This window comes from Tachyglossus aculeatus, chromosome 26, assembly GCF_015852505.1.
Source record: "Tachyglossus aculeatus isolate mTacAcu1 chromosome 26, mTacAcu1.pri, whole genome shotgun sequence".
Classification (NCBI taxonomy): Eukaryota; Metazoa; Chordata; class Mammalia; order Monotremata; family Tachyglossidae; genus Tachyglossus; species Tachyglossus aculeatus.
The window spans coordinates 7,528,737-7,545,640 of record NC_052091.1 but is presented as its reverse complement, the minus strand read 5'-3'; the positions used below and the strand labels follow the sequence as shown (position 1 = coordinate 7,545,640).

Below are 16,904 nucleotides of genomic sequence, written 5' to 3'. Positions count from 1 at the left end.
AGATGGAGGTACCGTGAGTAGGTTGGCTTTTGAGGAGTGAATACAGGCTGGGTCGTATTAGGACATCAGGGAGGTAAGGTAGGAGAAAGCAAGGTGAACGAGTGCTTTAAAGGAGTTTCTATTTGATGCAAAGGTGGATGGGCAACCACTGGAGGTTCTTGAGGAGCAGGGAAACATGGGCTGAAAATTTCTGTGGAAAAATGATCCGGGCAGCGGAGTGAAGTATGAACTAGTTAGGACATCAGGGAGGTAAGGTAGGAGAAAGCAAGGTGAGCGAGTGCTTTAAAGGAGTTTCTATTTGATGCAGAGGTGGATGGGCAACCACGGGAGGTTCTTGAGGAGCAGGGAAACATGGACTGAAAATTTCTGTGGAAAAATGATCCGGGCAGCAGAGGGAAGTATGAACTAGAGAGACAGGAGTTAGGAAGGTCTGCGAGGAGGCTGATGCAGGAGTCAAGGTGGGAGAGGATAAGTGCTTGAATTAATGGGGTAGAAGTTTGGAGGGAAAGGAAAGGGGAAATTTCATCATTATCATCATTGTTGGTATTTATTCAATGCTTACTGTGTGCCGAGCACTGCACTAAGTGCTTGGGAAGTACAGTACAACAGTTGGTGGACATGTTCCCCGCCCATAATGAGCTTACGGTCTAGAAGAGAGGCAGTCACATACATCCACATCCACGAACAGTTATACAGACACAAGCGGTTTTACAAGTATAAACCCATTCAGTCTCTTGAGGTCTCCCATGAGAAGGAGCTCGGTGTTTGTTCGAATACAAAAAGGTCTGAAGATTGACTGATGGGGTTGATTGCGTGGCTTTCCCACCCCCAGTGCCATGCCTCCTCCTCCAACCTGATCCCTGGGGGAGCTGGACTTGACCCCCTGAGCCCCCCTCCTAAATGGCGGGGAGTTGGGGAGGAGGTCGCAGAGAGCAGATATTTTCCTCCTCCAGGAGGCCTTCCCAGACTGGGCCCCCTCCTTTCTCTCCCTCTCTTCCCCCTCCCCATCCCCCCTGCCTTACCTCTTTCCCCTCCCTACAACACCTGTATATATGTTTGTACATATTTATTACTCTATTTTATTTGTACATATTTACTCATTTATTTTATTTTGTGAATATGTTTTGTTCTCTGTCTCCCTCTTCTAGACTGTGAGCCCGCTGTTGGGTAGGGACCGTCTCTATATGACCTCTACTTAGTTTCTACCATGCAGAGTAGAAACTTTGCACCCAACAAGTGCTCAGGGAATACTACCAGCTCCAAGCGCTTAGTACAGTGCTCTAGTCCATAAACACTATTGGTTGGTTGGCAAATCCAGATTCCCTGGCCGTGTGTTGGGGGAGGTCACTCACCAGGGGCACAGAACAGCATTCATTCATTCAGTAGTATTTATTGAGCACTTACTGTGTGCAGAGTACTGTACTAAGCGCTTGAACTCCCTCAGAGAGCCCTCCCCTCCCCTGATTCACCTGCCTCTCTCCTCTAATGCCAACCTTCTCACTGTATCTCGATCTCACCCGTCTCGCTGCCGACCTCTGCTCCATGACCTGCTTCTGGCCTGGAACGCCCTCCCTCCTCATAATAATAATAGTAATAATGATGGCATTTATTAAGTGCTTACTATGTGCCAAGCACTGTTCTAAGCGCTGCGGGGGATACTAGGTAATCAGGTTGTCCCACGTGGGGCTCACTAAGTCCCCATTTTAGAGATGAGGTAGCTGAGGCCCAGAGAAGTGAAGTGACTTGCCCAAAGTCACCCAGCTGATAAGTGGTGGAGCCAGGATTCGAACCCATGGCCTCTGACTCCCAAGCCTGTGCTCTTTCCACTGAGCTACACTGCTTCTCGTAAGCGCCAATGACTCTCCCCTCCTTCAAAGACTTATTGAAGTCACATCTCCACCAAGAGGCCTTCCCTCCTTTCCTTATCTCCCACTCCCTTCTGCATCATTCATTCATTCAATCGTATTTATTGAGCGCTTACTATGTGCAGAGCACTGTACTAAGCGCTTGGGAAGTCCAAGTTGGCAACATATAGACACGGTCCCTACCCAACAGTGGGCTCACAGTCTAGAACACCATCTTTCCTTGCTTCCTCTACTCATCCCCCTCCCAGCCCCACACTATTTATGTCCGTATCGTGGCTCAGTGGAAAGAGCCCGGGCTTTGGATTCAGAGATCATAGGTTCGAATCCCGGCTCCGCCACATGTTGGCTGTGTGACCTTGGGTAAGTCACTTAACTTCTCTGAGCCTCAGTTACCTCATCTGTAAAATGGGGATTAAGACTGTGAGCCCCACATGGGACAACCTCATCACAGCGTGGATCAGTGGAAAGAGCCCGGGCTTTGGAGTCTGAGGTTATGGGTTCAAATCCCGGCTCCCCCAATTGTCAGCTGTGTGACTTTGGGCAAGTCACTTCACTTCTCTGGGCCTCAGTTCCCTCATCTGTAAAATGAGGATTAAGACTGTGAGCCCCCCGTGGGACAACCTGATCACCTTGTATTCCCCCAGCGCTTAAAGCAGTGCTTTGCACATAGTAAGCACTTAATAAATGCCATTATTATTATTATTACCTCGTTTCCCCTCCCCAGCGCTTAGAACAGTGCTTTGCACATAGTAAGCGCTTAACAAATGCCATCATTATTATTATTATTATTACCTCGTTTCCCCTCCCCAGCGCTTAGAACAGTGCTTTGCACCTAGTAAGCGCTTAACAAATGCCATCATTATTATTATTATTATTACCTCGTTCCCCCTCCCCAGCGCTTAGAACAGTGCTTTGCACATAGTAAGCGCTTAACAAATGCCATCATTATCATTATTATTATTACCTCGTTTCCCCTCCCCAGCGCTTAGAACAGTGCTTTGCACATGGTAAGTGCTTAACAAATGTCATCATTATTGTTATTATTATTACCTCGTTTCCCCTCCCCAGCGCTTAGAACAGTACTTTGCACATAGTAAGCGCTTAACAAATGCCATCATTATTATTATTATTATTACCTCGTTTCCCCTCCCCAGCGCTTAGAACAGTGCTTTGCACATAGTAAGCACTTAACAAATGCCATCATTATTATTATTACCTCATTTCCCCTCCCCAGCGCTTAGGACAGTGCTTTGCACATAGTAAGCGCTTAACAAGTGCCATCATTATTATTATTATTATTACCTCATTTCCCCTCCCCAGCGCTTAGAACAGTGCTTTGCACATAGTAAGCGCTTAATAAATGTCATCATTATTATTATTATTATTACCTCGTTCCCCCTCCCTAGCGCTTTGAACAGTGCTTTGCACATAGTAAGCGCTTAATAAATGCCATCATTATTATTATTATTACCTTGTTTCCCCTCCCCAGTGCTTAGAACAGTGCTTTGCACATAGTAAGCACTTAACAAATGCCATTATTATTATTATTATAGCCATCATTTTAGTTACTTCCATTAATGTCGGTCTCCCCCTCTCGCCTGTCCCCTCGCTGTGGGCAGGGCCGTTGTCTGTTCTATTGTCCCAAGCGCTTAGTACGGTGCCCTGCGCACAGTAAGCGTTCAATAAATGCGATTGTTTGGCTGACCGGCTTGTCCTCCCCCCAGCAATGTCAGACTTCCACGTCCACCCGGAGAACGCCGTGGCGGAGGAGGGCGGCGTGGCCCGATTCCAGTGTCAGATCCACGGCCTGCCGGAGCCCGTGATCCTGTGGGAGAGGGACCAGGTGCCCATCGACACGGAGGACAACCGGTGAGGGCCCCGTTTTCCGGTTTTGGGGGTCCAGGTGGGAGGCGGATGCTTCCCGCTGCTCCCCGACCCTTCTCCCAGTCCGGGAGACCGGTGAGGTCCCATTCATTCATTGTCATAATCGTTGAGAGCACTCATTCATTCATTCAATCATAATCGTTGAGCGCACTCATTCATTCATTCAATCATAATCGTTGAGAGCACTCATTCATTCATTCAATCGTAATCGTTGAGAGCTTACTGTGTGCAAAGCACTGTATTAAGCACTTGAGAGAGTACAATAAGGGATTAAGACTGTGATGACCTTGCATCATCATCAATCGTATTTATTGAGCGCTTACTATGTGCAGAGCACTGGACTAAGCACTTGGGAAGTACAAATTGGCAACATATAGAGACAGTCCCTACCCAACATCATCATCATCATCAATCGTATTTATTGAGCGCTTACTATGTGCACAGCACTGTACTAAGCGCTTGGGAAGTCCAAATTGGCAACGTATAGAGACAGTCCCTACCCAACAGTGGGCTCACAGTCTAAAAGGGGGAGACAGAGAACAAAACCAACATTCTAACAAAATAAAATAAATAGAATAGATATGGACAAGTAAAATAAATAACTAAATAAATAGAGTAATAAATATGTACAAACCTATCTACCCCAGTGCTTAGAATAATAATAATGATGGCATTTGTTAAGCGCTTACTATGTGCAAAGCACTGTTCTAAGCGCTGGGAACAGTGTTCGGCACGTAGTAATACTAATAATAACGATGGCAGGCGTTTATTAAGTGCTTACTATGTTCAAAGCGCTGTTCTAAGCGCTGGGGAGGTTATAAGGTGATCAGGTGGTCCCACAGGGGGCTCACAGTCTTAATCCCCATTTTACAGATGAGGGAACTGAGGCGCAAAGAAGTTCTTTTAGACTGTGAGCCCACTGTTGGGTAGGGACCGTCTCTATATGTTGCCAACTTGGACTTCCCAAGCGCTTAGTACAGTGCTCTGCACACGGTAAGCGCTCAATAAATACGATCGATTGATTAATCTCCATTTTACAGGTGAGGGAACTGAGGCACAGAGAAGTTCTTCTAGACTGTGAGCCCAGTGTTGGGTAGGGACTGTCTCTATATGTTGCCAATTTGTACTTCCCAAGCGCTTAGTACAGTGCTCTGCACACAGTAAGCGCTCAATAAATATGATTGATTGATAGTAATAATAATAATAACGATGCCATTTATTAAGTGCTTACTATGTTCAAAGCACTGTTCTAAGCGCTGGGGAGGTTACAAGGTGATCAGGTGGTCCCACGGGGGGCTCACAGTCTTAATCTCCATTTTACAGATGAGGGAACTGAGGCACAGAGAAGTTCTTCTAGACTGTGAGCCCACTGTTGGGTAGGGACTGTCTCTATATATAGCCAACTTGTACTTCCCAAGCGCTTAGTACAGTGCTCTGCACACAGTAAGCGCTCAATAAATACGATTGATTGATTGGTTGATTAAGTGACTTGCCCAAAGTCACATGGTTGACAATCGGCAGAGCTGGGATTTGAACTCATGACCTCTGACTCCAAAGCCCCTGCTCTTTCCACTGAGCCACGATAGTAAGTGCTTAACCAATACCATCATTATTAATATCATAGACACATTCCCGGGCTTGGGAGTCAGAGGTCATGGGTAAGCGCTCAATAAATACGGTTGAATGAATGAATAAAGGGAGCACGTCAGTGTGACAGAGGAGACGAAAGTCAGGGAAGGCCTCTTAGAGGAGATGAGAAGCAGCGTGGCTCAGTGGAAAGCGCCCGGGCTTTGGAGTCAGAGGTCACGGGTTCGAATCCCGACTCCGCCACACGCCTGCTGTCACTTCACTTCTCTGAGCCTCAGTTACCTCATCTGTAAAATGGGGATGAAGACCGTGAGCCCCACGTGGGACAACTTGATCACCTTGTATCCCCCCCAGGGCTTAGAGCAGTGCTCTGCACATAGTAAGCGCTTAATAAACGCCATTAATATTATTATCATCATCAATCGTATTTATTGAGCGCTTACTATGTGCAGAGCACTGTACTAAGCGCTTGGGAAGTACAAATTGGCAACATAGACAGACGGTCCCTACCCAACAGTGGGCTCACAGTCTAAAACGGGGAGACAGAGAACAAAACCAAACATACTAACAAAATAAAATAAATAGGATAGATATCATCATCATCATCAATCGTATGTATTGAGAGCTTACTATATGCAGAGCACTGTACTAAGCGCTTGGGAAGTCCAAATTGGCAACATAGAGAGACGGTCCCTACCCAACAGTGGGCTCACAGTCTAAAAGGGGGAGACAGAGAACAAAACCAAACAGACTAACAAAATAAAATAAGTAGGATAGATATGCACAAGCAAAATAAATAAATAAATAGAGTAATAAATCACCAATAATATTAATAATATCAATACAATTAATAATATCAATAATTTTAATCAATATAACATATAATAAATCAAATATAATCAATATAATTATATATTAATCATCATAACATTAATATATCAATGTTAATATAATTAATATAATATAGCATATAATAAATCAAATATAATCAATATAATTATATATTAACTACCATAACATTGATAACTAATTAATTATTAAAAATTAATTATTAATGATCAACAGTACTATTTTAATTAATATTATTAATTATCGATAATATTATACTATTTATTATTATTATTATTATTAATAGCCTTCAGTAAGGCTTTGAAACGGGGGGGGCGGGGAGTCTGGCCGTCCCCCACGGTGTGACTGTGACTTTTCTTTTTCTGCTTTGGCTTCCCACCCACCCCGCTCCCCTCAAGGTACACACTGCTCCCCAGGGGCGTCCTGCAAATCACCGGGCTCAGGGCTGAAGACAGCGGCCTCTTCCACTGCGTGGCCACCAACGCCGCCAGCGTCAAGTTCAGCCGCAGAGCCAGACTCACGGTGTCCGGTGAGCGGCCGCTCCGTCAATCCGTCTGTCAGTCAGGGGACTCGGTTGGACGCTTCGTGGCTCGATGGAAAGAGCCCGGGCTTAGGAGCCAGAGGTCAAGGGTTCGAATCCCGGCCCCGCCGACTGTCTGCCGGGTGACTTTGGGCAAGTCACGTCGCTTCTCTGGGCCTCAGTTCCCTCATCTGGAAAATGGGGGTTAAGACTGCGAACCCCCCCCGCCGTGGGACAACCTGATCACCTTGTAACCTGTGTGCAGAGCACTGTGCTAAGCGCTTGGGAAGTACACGTTGGCAACATATAGAGACGGTCGCTCCCCAACAGTGGGCTCATAGTCTGGAGCATATTTACAGCATGGGCTTTAGAGTCAGAGGTCATAGGTTCAAATCCCGGCCCCGCCACTTGTCAGCTGGGTGACTTTGGGCAAGTCACTTCACTTCTCTCTGCCTCAGTTCCCTCATTGGTAAAATGGGGATGAAGACTGTGAGCCCCCCGTGGGACAACCTGATCACCCTGTAACCTCCCCAGCGCTTAGAACACTGCTTTGCACATAGTAAGCGCTTAATAAAATGCCATTATGTGAAGCAGCGTGGCTCACTGGAAAGAGCCCGGGCTTGGGAGTCAGAGGTCATGGGTTCAAATCCCGGCTCCGCCAACTGTCAGCTGTGTGACTTTGGGCAAGTCACTTCGCTTCTCTGGGCCTCAGTTACCTCATCTGGAAAACGGGGATTAAAACTGTGAGCCCCCCGTGGGACAACCTGATCACCTTGTAACCTCCCCAATGCTTAGAACAGTGCTTTGCACATAGTAAGCGCTTAACAAATGCCATTATTATTATTATTATATATCTATGATTCTATTTATTTATATTGACACCTGTTTGCTTGTCTTGTCTGTCTCCCCACTTCTAGACTGTAAACCCGGTGTGGGCAGGGATTGTCTCTCTTGATCAATCAATCAATTGTATTTATTGAGCGCTTACTGTGTGCAGAGCACTGTACTAAGCGCTTGGGAAGTACAAGTTGGCAACATATAGAGACAGTCCCTACCCAACAGTGGGCTCACAGTCTAGAAGTGGGCTCACAGTCTAGAAGTGGGCTGACAGTCTAGAAGTGATTGCTGAAGTGTACTTTCCAAGCGCTTAGTACAGTGCTCTGCACACAGTAAGCGCTCAATAAATACGACTGAATGAACGAATGAGTGGGTTGAAGCTGGGGAAGGGGTCCCCGACTTACCTCAGAAGCAGCATGGCTCAGTGGAAAGAGCCCGGGCTTTGGAGTCAGAGGTCATGGGTTCAAATCCCGGCTCTGCCAACTGTCAGCTGTGTGACTTTGGGCAAGTCACGTCATTTCTCTGGGCCTCAGTTCCCTCATCTGGAAAATGGGGATGAATAATAATAATAATGATGGCATTTATTAAGCGCTCACTATGTACAAAGCACTGTTGTAAGCGCTGGGGAGGTTACGAGGTGATCAGGTTGTCCCATGGCGGGCTCACAGTCTTAATCTGTCAGACTGTGAGCCCACTGTTGGGTAGGGACTGTCTCTATATGTTGCCAACTTGTACTTCCCAAGTGCTTAGTACAGTGCTCTGCACACAGTAAGCACTCAATAAATACGACTGATTGATTGATTGATTAATCCCCATTTTACGGATGAGGGAACTGAGGCCCAGAGAAGTGAAGTGACTTGCCCAAAGTCGCACAGCTGGCAATTGGCGGAGCTGGGATTTGAACCCACGACCTCCGGCTCCAAAGCCCGCGCTCTTCCCACTGAGCCATGCTGCTTCAAGACTGTGAAGACTGTGAGCCCCCCGTGGGACAACCTGATCACCTTGTATCCTCCCCAGCGCTTAGAACAGTGCTTTGCACGTAGTAAGCGCTTAATAAATGCCATTATTATTATTATTAATCAATCAATCGTATTTATTGAGCGCTTACTGTGTGCAGAGCACTGGACTAAGCGCTTGGGAAGTACAAGTTATTGTTACCTCCTGCCCTCCGGAGAGAGGAACGGAGCAGCCGGCTGACAGGAGGGGAGTAGGGAGGGAGTGACTCCAGGGAGGAAGGGGGTGACTCCCCGTAGGATTAGGGGGCGCGGGGCGGTTTTCCGGCCCCAGCAGTGTTTCCGGAGCGCTGACCTTGGAATGACCGTTGTGCTACGCAGGAGGCCGTTCCCTGGCCTACAAGGAGCCCAGGATCCTGGTGGGCCCCGAGAACCTGACCCTCACGGTGCACCAGACGGCCATCCTGGAGTGCATTGCCACGGGGAACCCCCTTCCCGTCGTGTCCTGGAGCCGCCTCGGTGAGTGCCCCGTCCCCAATCCCCCCCTCCGCCCAGGAGAAAAAATGGAATTCAATCTGTCCCCCTCAGTTTTTTTTTAAAAATGGCATTTATTAAGCGCTTACTACGTGCCAAGCACTGTTCTAAGCGCTGGGGAGGTTACAAGGTGATCAGGTTGTCCCACATGGGGCTCACAGTCTTTATAATAATAATAATAATAATGGCATTTATTAAGCGCTTACTATGTGCCAAGCATTGTCTAAGTGCTGGGGAGGTCACAAGGTGATCAGGTTGTCCCACGTGGGGCTCACAGTCTTCATCATAATAATAATAATGGCATTTATTAAATGCTTGCTATGTGCCAAGCCCTGTTCTAAAGCACTGGGGAGGTTACAAGGTGATCAGGTTGTCCCACGGGGGGCTCACAGTCTTCATAATAATAATAATAATGGCATTTATTAAGCGCTTACTATGTGCCAAGCACTGTTCTAAGCGCTGGGGAGGTCACCAGGTGATCAGGTTGTCCCACGTGGGGCTCACAGTCTTCATAATAATAATAATAATGGCTTTTATTAAGCGCTTACTATGTGCCAAGCACTGTTCTAGGCACTGGGGAGGTTACAAGGTGATCAGGTTGTCCCATGGGGGGCTCACTGTCTTCATAATAATGATAATAATGGCATTTATTAAGTGCTTACTATGTGCAGAGCACTGTTCTAAGCGCTGGGGAGGTTACAAGGTGATCAGGTTGTCCCACGGGGGGCTCACAGTCTTCATAATAATAATAATAATAATGGCATTTGTTAAGCGCTTACTATGTGCCAAGCACTGCTCTAAGCGCTGGGGAGGTCACAAGGTGATCAGGTTGTCCCACGTGGGGCTCACAGTCTTCATAATAATAACAATTATGGCATTTGTTAAGTGCTTACTATGTGCCAAACACTGCTCTAAGTGCTGGGGAGGTTACAAGGTGATCAGGTTGTCCCACATGGGGCTCACAGTCTTCATAATAATAATAATAATAATGGCATTTATTAAGCGCTTACTATGTGCCAAGCACTGTTCTAAGCTCTGGGGAGGTTACAAGGTGATCAGGTTGTCCCATGTGGGGCTCACAGTCTTCATAATAATAATAATAATAATAATGGCATTTATTAAGCGCTTACTATGTGCCAAGCACTGTTCTAAGTGCTGGGGAGGTTACAAGGTGATCAGGTTGTCCCACGTGGGGCTCACAGTCTTCATAATAATGATAATAATGGCATTTGTTAAGCGCTTACTATGTGCAAAGCACTGTTCTAAGCGCTGGGGAGGTTACAAGGTAATCAGGTTGTCCCACACAGGGGCTCACAGTCTTCATTCCCATTTGACAGATGAGGTAACTGAGGCACAGAGAAGTTAAGTAATAATAATGATGGCATTTGTTAAGTGCTTACTATGTGCAAAGCACTGTTCTAAGCACTGGGGGGGATACAAGGTGGTCAGGTTGTCCCATGTGGGGCTTAAATCGTATTTATTGAATGCTTACTGTGTGCAGAGCACTGTACTAAGCGCTTGGGAAGTCCAAGTTGGCAACATATAGAGACAGTCCCTACCCAGCAGTGGGCTCACAGTCTAGAAGGGGACTCATTATGATGGAAGGATAGACTGTGAGCCCACTGTTGGGTAGGGACCGTCTCTAGATGTTGCCAACTTGGACTTCCCAAGTGCTTAGTATAGTGCTCTGCACACAGTAAGCACTCAATAAATACGATTGATTGATTGATAGATAATAATAATAATAATGATGGCATTTGTTAAGCGCTTACTGTGTGCAAGGCACTGTCCTAAGCGCTGAGGGGGGGTACAAAGTGATCAGGTTGTCCCACGTGGGGCTCACAGTCTTCATCCCCATCTTCCATGGGTAGGGACCGTCTCTCTATGTTGCCAACTTGGACTTCCCAAGCGCTTAGTCCAGTGCTCTGCACACAGTAAGCGCTCAATAAATACGATTGAATGGAATGAATGAATGAATGAAGTATGTTAATCCATGGCAACCTGGGGTAGGAAGGATGGAGGGCGGGGGCTGGAGGGCTTCCGACGTGTTGATCTCGTGTGCCGGAAGGCTCCCGGAACCGAGACAGGGCCTGGGACGGGCCGCCTTGGGACCCGACCGCATCCAGACAGAGAAGGGGGACCTGAGCCGTGCCCGGAGCTGGACACCTCAGCGTGGCTCAGTGGAAAAGAGCCCGGGCTTTGGAGTCAGAGGCCATGGGTTCAAATCCCGGCTCAGCTGTGTGACTTTGGGCGAGTCACTTCACTTCTCTGGGCCTCAGTTCCCTCCTCTGGAAAATGGGGATGAAGACTGGGAGCCCCCCGTGGGACAACCTCATGACCTTGTATCCCCCCAGCGCTTAGAACAGTGCTTGGCACATAGTAAGCGCTTAATAAAGGCCATCATTATTATTACCCCCAACTGGAGGGGCACAGCCAGGGGAAGACCTCCTCCTAGCATTCATTCATTCAATCGTACTTATTGAGCGCTTACCCTGTGCAGAGCACTGGACTAAGTCCAAGTTGGCAACATCTGCCCAACAGCGGGCTCACAGTCTAGAAGGGGGAGACAGAGAATAAAACAAAACACATCAACAAAATATAAGTAGAATAGATATGTACAAGTAGAATAAAGAAATAAATAGAGCAATAAATCCGTACAAACGTATATACAGGTGTTGTGGGGAAGGGAAGGAGGTAAGGCGGGGGGGATGGAGAGGGGGAGAGGAAAGAGGGGGCTCAGTCTGGGAAGGCCTGGTCAGCAACACCGGGATTTCATTCATTCATTCGTTCAATCGTATATATTGAGTGCTTACTGTGTGCAGAGCACTGGACTAAGCGCTTGGGAAGTCCAAGTTGGCAACATACAGAGGTGGTCCCTACCCAACAGTGGGCTCGCAGTCTTTAAGGGGGAGACAGAGAACAAAACCAAACGTATTAACAAAATAAAATAAATAGAATAAATAGGTACGAATAAAATAAATAAATAAATAGAGTAATCAACACATATAAACATACATAACTATATGCAGGTGCTGTGGGGAGGGGAAGGAGGTAAGGCGGGGAGGAGGGGGAAAGGAAGGAGGGGGCTCAGTCTGGGAAGGCCTCATTCATTCAATCATATTTACTGAGCGCTTACTGTGTGCAGAACACTGGACTAAGCGCTTGGGATGTACAAGTTGGCAACATATAGAAACGGTCCCTAAATCAAAAAATCAAATCAAATCAATCGTATCTTTTGAGCGCTTACTGTGTGCAGGGCACTGGACTAAGCACTTGGGAAGTCCAAGTTGGCAACATACAGAGGCAGTCCCTACCCAACAGTGGGCTCGCAGTCTTTAAGGGAGAGGCAGAGAACAAAACCAAACATATTAACAAAATAAAATAAATAGAATAAATATGTACAAATAAAATAGATAAATAAATAGAGTATTCAACACATATAAACATACATACATATATACAGGTGCTGTGGGGAGGGGAAGGAGGTAAGGTGGGGAGGAGGGGGAGAGGAAGGAGGGGGCTCAGTCTGGGAAGGCCTCATTCATTCAATCGTATTTACTGAGTGCTTACTGTGTGCAGAGCACTGTACTAAGCGCTTGGGATGTACAAGTTGGCAACATATAGAGACGGTCCCCAAATCAAATCAATCGTATTTATTGAGCGCTTACTGTGTGCAGAGCACTGGACTAAGCTCTTGGGAAGTCCAAGCTGGCAACATCCAGAGACGGTCCCTACCCAACAGCGGGCTCCCGGTCTAGAAGGGGGAGACAGACGACAAAACCAAACGTATTAACAGAATAAAATAAATAGAATAAAATGCAAGTTGGGGGGATGCCATCTCCCCGCCGCCTGGGTGGGCCTCGCTGTCCTGCAGATGGCCGGCCCATCGGGGTGGAGGGGATCCAGGTGCTGGGGACGGGGAACCTGATGATCTCCGACGTGACGGTGCAACACTCGGGCGTCTACGTCTGTGCCGCCAACAAACCCGGGACGCGGGTCCGGAGGACGGCGCAGGGCCGGCTCGTGGTGCAAGGTACGGACGCGGGGGCCAAACCCCCCGGACCTCACGGGACCCCCACGGTTGTCCCCGTCCCACCCCCTTCGTCCCTGGACGGGGTGGGGGGGGAGCTTTCAGAGGTCATCCCGTCCATCCTCCTGCCTCTACACCCTCAATCAATCAATCAATCAATCGTATTTATTGAGTGCTCAATAAATACGATTGATGATGATTGAGCGCTTACTGTGTGGAGAGCACTGTACTGAGCACTTGGGAAGTCCAAGTTGACAACATCTAGAGACGGTCCCTACCCAACAGTGGGCTTACAGGCTAGAAGGGGGAGACAGAGAACAAAACCAAACATACTAACAAAATAAAATAAATAGAATAGTTATGGACAAGTAAAATAAACAAATAGAGTAATAAATATGTACAAACACGCGCCCAAGGGGTGGTGAGGGTTGGGGTTATCTCTACTTGTCATAGAGATTCCCATCTGTGAAACAGGAGGAAAATCAATCAATCAATCGTATTTATTGAGCACTTATTGTGTGCAGAGCACTGTACTAAGCTCTTGGGAAGTACAAGTTGGCAGCATAATGGCTGTTCCCCTCTCTGTCAGTCAAAGGTATTTCTTGAGCACTTACTGTGTGCAGAGCACTGTACTAAGCGCTTGGGAAATACAAGTGGGCAACATAATGCCTGTTCCCCCCCCTCAGTCAGTCAAAGGTATTTCTTGAGCACTTACTGTGTGCAGAGCACTGTACTAAGCGCTTGGGAAGTACAAGTTGGCAACATAATTCCTGTTCCCCCCCCTCAGTCAGTCAAAGGTATTTCTTGAGCACTTACTGTGTGCAGTGCACTGTACTAAGCGCTTGGGAGAGTACAATAGGTGCGTTCCCTCCACCGGGTGCAGGAAGCCCGAGGGCGCCTGCAGCTCGGTCTGTGCCCTGCAGTGTATGGACCGCTGAGAGCCAGTCAGGCATATTTATTGAACGCTTACTGTGTGTGATGAACAGTGCTTGGCACATAGTAAGTGCTTAACAAATACCATCATTATTATTATATGATCCCTGCCCACAACCAGCTGACCGTCTAGAGGGGGAGACGGACATTAGTAATAATAATAATAATGGCATTTATTAAGCGCTTACTATGTGCAAAGCACTGTTCTAAGCGCTTGGGAGGTTACAAGGTGATCAGGTTGTCCCACGGGGTGCTCACAGTCTTAATCCCCATTTTACAGATGAGGGAACTGAGGCACAGAGATGTTAAGTGACTTAACCCCGAGTCATGCAGCTGACAATTGGCGGAGCCGGGATTTGAACCCAGGACCTCTGACTCCAAAGCCCGGGCTCTTTCCACCGAGCCACGCTGCTTCTCTAATATAATATAATGTTCCATGTGGGATAGAGAGGCAGCGTGGCCTTGTCGGCAGCGTGGCTTAGTGGAAAGAGACCGGGATTTGGAGCTAGAGGTCATGGGTTCGAATCCTGACTCCGCCACACATCTGCTGTGTGACCTCTGCTTAGTCCAGTGCTCTGCCCACAGTAAGCGCTCAATAAATACGATTGATTGATTGATTGCTGTGTGACCTCGGGCAAGTCACTTCTCGGAGCCTCAGTTCCCTCATCTGGCAAATGGGGATGACGACCGTTAGCCCCACGCGGGACAACCTGATCACCTTGTGTCCCCCGGTGCTTAGAATAGTGCTTTGCACGTAGTAAGTGCTTAACAAATGCCAGTATTATTATTATTATTCAACCTGGTTGTCTTCTCCATCTACCTTTCTCCATCTACCATCCTCTTTCTCCATCCCGGGATGGGGCGGGGGCAGGCCGGGCTGAGGAGTTCAGAACATAGGGCTTGGGCAGGTCACTTACTTCTCTGGGCCTCAGTTTATTATCATTATTCTCCCTCTTCTTCCTCCTCCTCCTCCTCCCGCCCCCCGCTGCCCACTCAGCCCCGGCAGAGTTCGTCCAGCACCCTCAGTCCATCTCCCGGCCCGCGGGCAGCACGGCCGTGTTCACCTGCCAGGCGCAAGGGGAGCCGCCCCCCCAGATCACCTGGCTGAAGAACGGGCAGGTCCTGGGACCCTCCAGTCACGTCAAGCTCAAGAACAGCAACAGGTACAAAGGGCTTAGTACAGTGCTCTGCACATAGTAAGCGCTCAATAAATACGATTGATGATGATGAGGTACCACCGTGCGGGGAGAGGGGCACCGGAGATGGAGAGAAGGGGGAACCGTCGTTGCCCGGGATGGCCCGGTGGGCATCTCCGGGGTCGTGACCTCCAGGAGCGCCCACGATGCTAGCTCTCTTCCTCCCTTCAAGGCCCTACTGAGAGCTCACCTCCTCCAGGAGGCCTTCCCACACTCAGCCCCTTCCTTCCTCTCCCCCTCGTCCCCCTCTTCGTCCCCCCATCTTACCTCCTTCCCTTCCCCACAGCACCTGTATATATGTATATATGTTTGTACAGATTTATTACTCTATTTATTTATTTATTTTATCCCCCTCGTCCCCCTCTCCATCCCCCCCATCTTACCTCCTTCCCTTCCCCACAGCACCTGTATATATGTATATATGTTTGTACAGATTTATTACTCTATTTATTTATTTTATCCCCCTCATCCCCCTCTCCATCCCCCCCATCTTACCTCCTTCCCTTCCCCACAGCACCTGTATATAGGTATATATGTTTGTACAGATTTATTACTCTATTTATTTATTTATTTATTTTATCCCCCTCGTCCGCCTCTCCACCCCCCCACCTTACCTCCTTCCCTTCCCCACAGCACCTGTATATATGTATATATGTTTGTACAGATTTATTACTCTATTTATTTATTTATTTTATCCCCCTCGTCCCCCTCTCCATCCCCCCATCTTACCTCCTTCCCTTCCCCACAGCACCTGTATATATGTATATATGTCTGTACAGATTTATTACTCTATTTATTTTACTTGGACATATCTATTCTATTTATTTTATTTTGTTAGTATGTTTGGTTCTGTTCTCCGTCTCCCCCTTCTAGACTGTGAGCCCACTGTTGGGTAGCGACTGTATCTATATGTTGCCAACTTGGACTTCCCAAGCGCTTAGTACAGTGCTCCGCTCACAGTAAGCGCTCAATAAATACGATTGATTGATTGATTGGTGGGGTGGCCCGGGAGGAGTGGGGCGAGACGGGGGAAGCCCCGATGGTCACCCGACCGACCCTCCCCTCATCAGAGAAGCAGCGTGGCTCAGTGGAAAGAGCCCGGGCTTTGGAGTCAGAGGTCACGGGTTCAAACCCTGGCTCTGCCAATTGTCAGCTGGGGGACTTTGGGCAAGTCACTTCACTTCTCTGCGCCTCAGTTCCCTCATCTGGAAAATGGGAATTAAGACTGTGAGCACCCCCGTGGGACAACCTGATCACCTTGTAACCTCCTCAAGAGCTTAGAACAGTGCTTGGCACATAGTAAGCGCTTAATCAATGCCATTATCATTATTATTATTATTATTATTATTATCCAGCACGCTGACCCTCTCCGGAATCAGCCAGGAGGATGAAGCCATTTACCAGTGCATCGCCGAGAACAGCGCCGGCTCCTCTCAGGCCAGCGCCCGGCTGACCGTGCTGTGGGCGGAAGGGCTGCCCGGGCCCCCCCGGGACGTCAGGGCCGAGACGGTCTCGGCCACCGCCGTCCAGGTGTCTTGGGGCGAGCCCCTGCAGAACACCCAGGAGATCATCGGTTACGTCCTCCACATCAGGAAGGCCGCCGGTGAGGGCCCCTGCAGTCCCTCCGGGCCGGGAGGTGAAGCCGCCCTTTCCCATCCCCGCGGCTTCGTCGCTTCGAGCCCCATTTTCTCGGCACCGAGGCGTGGGAGGCCTGGT

General features: G+C 48.2%; 1 protein-coding gene across 1 annotated transcript in view; it reads left to right on the top strand.

Annotated features, from left to right (window-relative positions):
• The window catches only part of IGDCC3 (immunoglobulin superfamily DCC subclass member 3), a 70,662-nt gene that overhangs the window by 40,351 nt on the left and 13,407 nt on the right, over positions 1-16,904 (top strand). The window contains exons 3-8 of the mRNA XM_038766990.1: positions 3,590-3,734; positions 6,584-6,714; positions 8,877-9,014; positions 12,904-13,062; positions 14,990-15,155; positions 16,544-16,791. Coding sequence (XP_038622918.1) covers positions 3,590-3,734; positions 6,584-6,714; positions 8,877-9,014; positions 12,904-13,062; positions 14,990-15,155; positions 16,544-16,791 — 987 coding nt within the window. The remainder of the gene's footprint in view (positions 1-3,589; positions 3,735-6,583; positions 6,715-8,876; positions 9,015-12,903; positions 13,063-14,989; positions 15,156-16,543; positions 16,792-16,904) is intronic.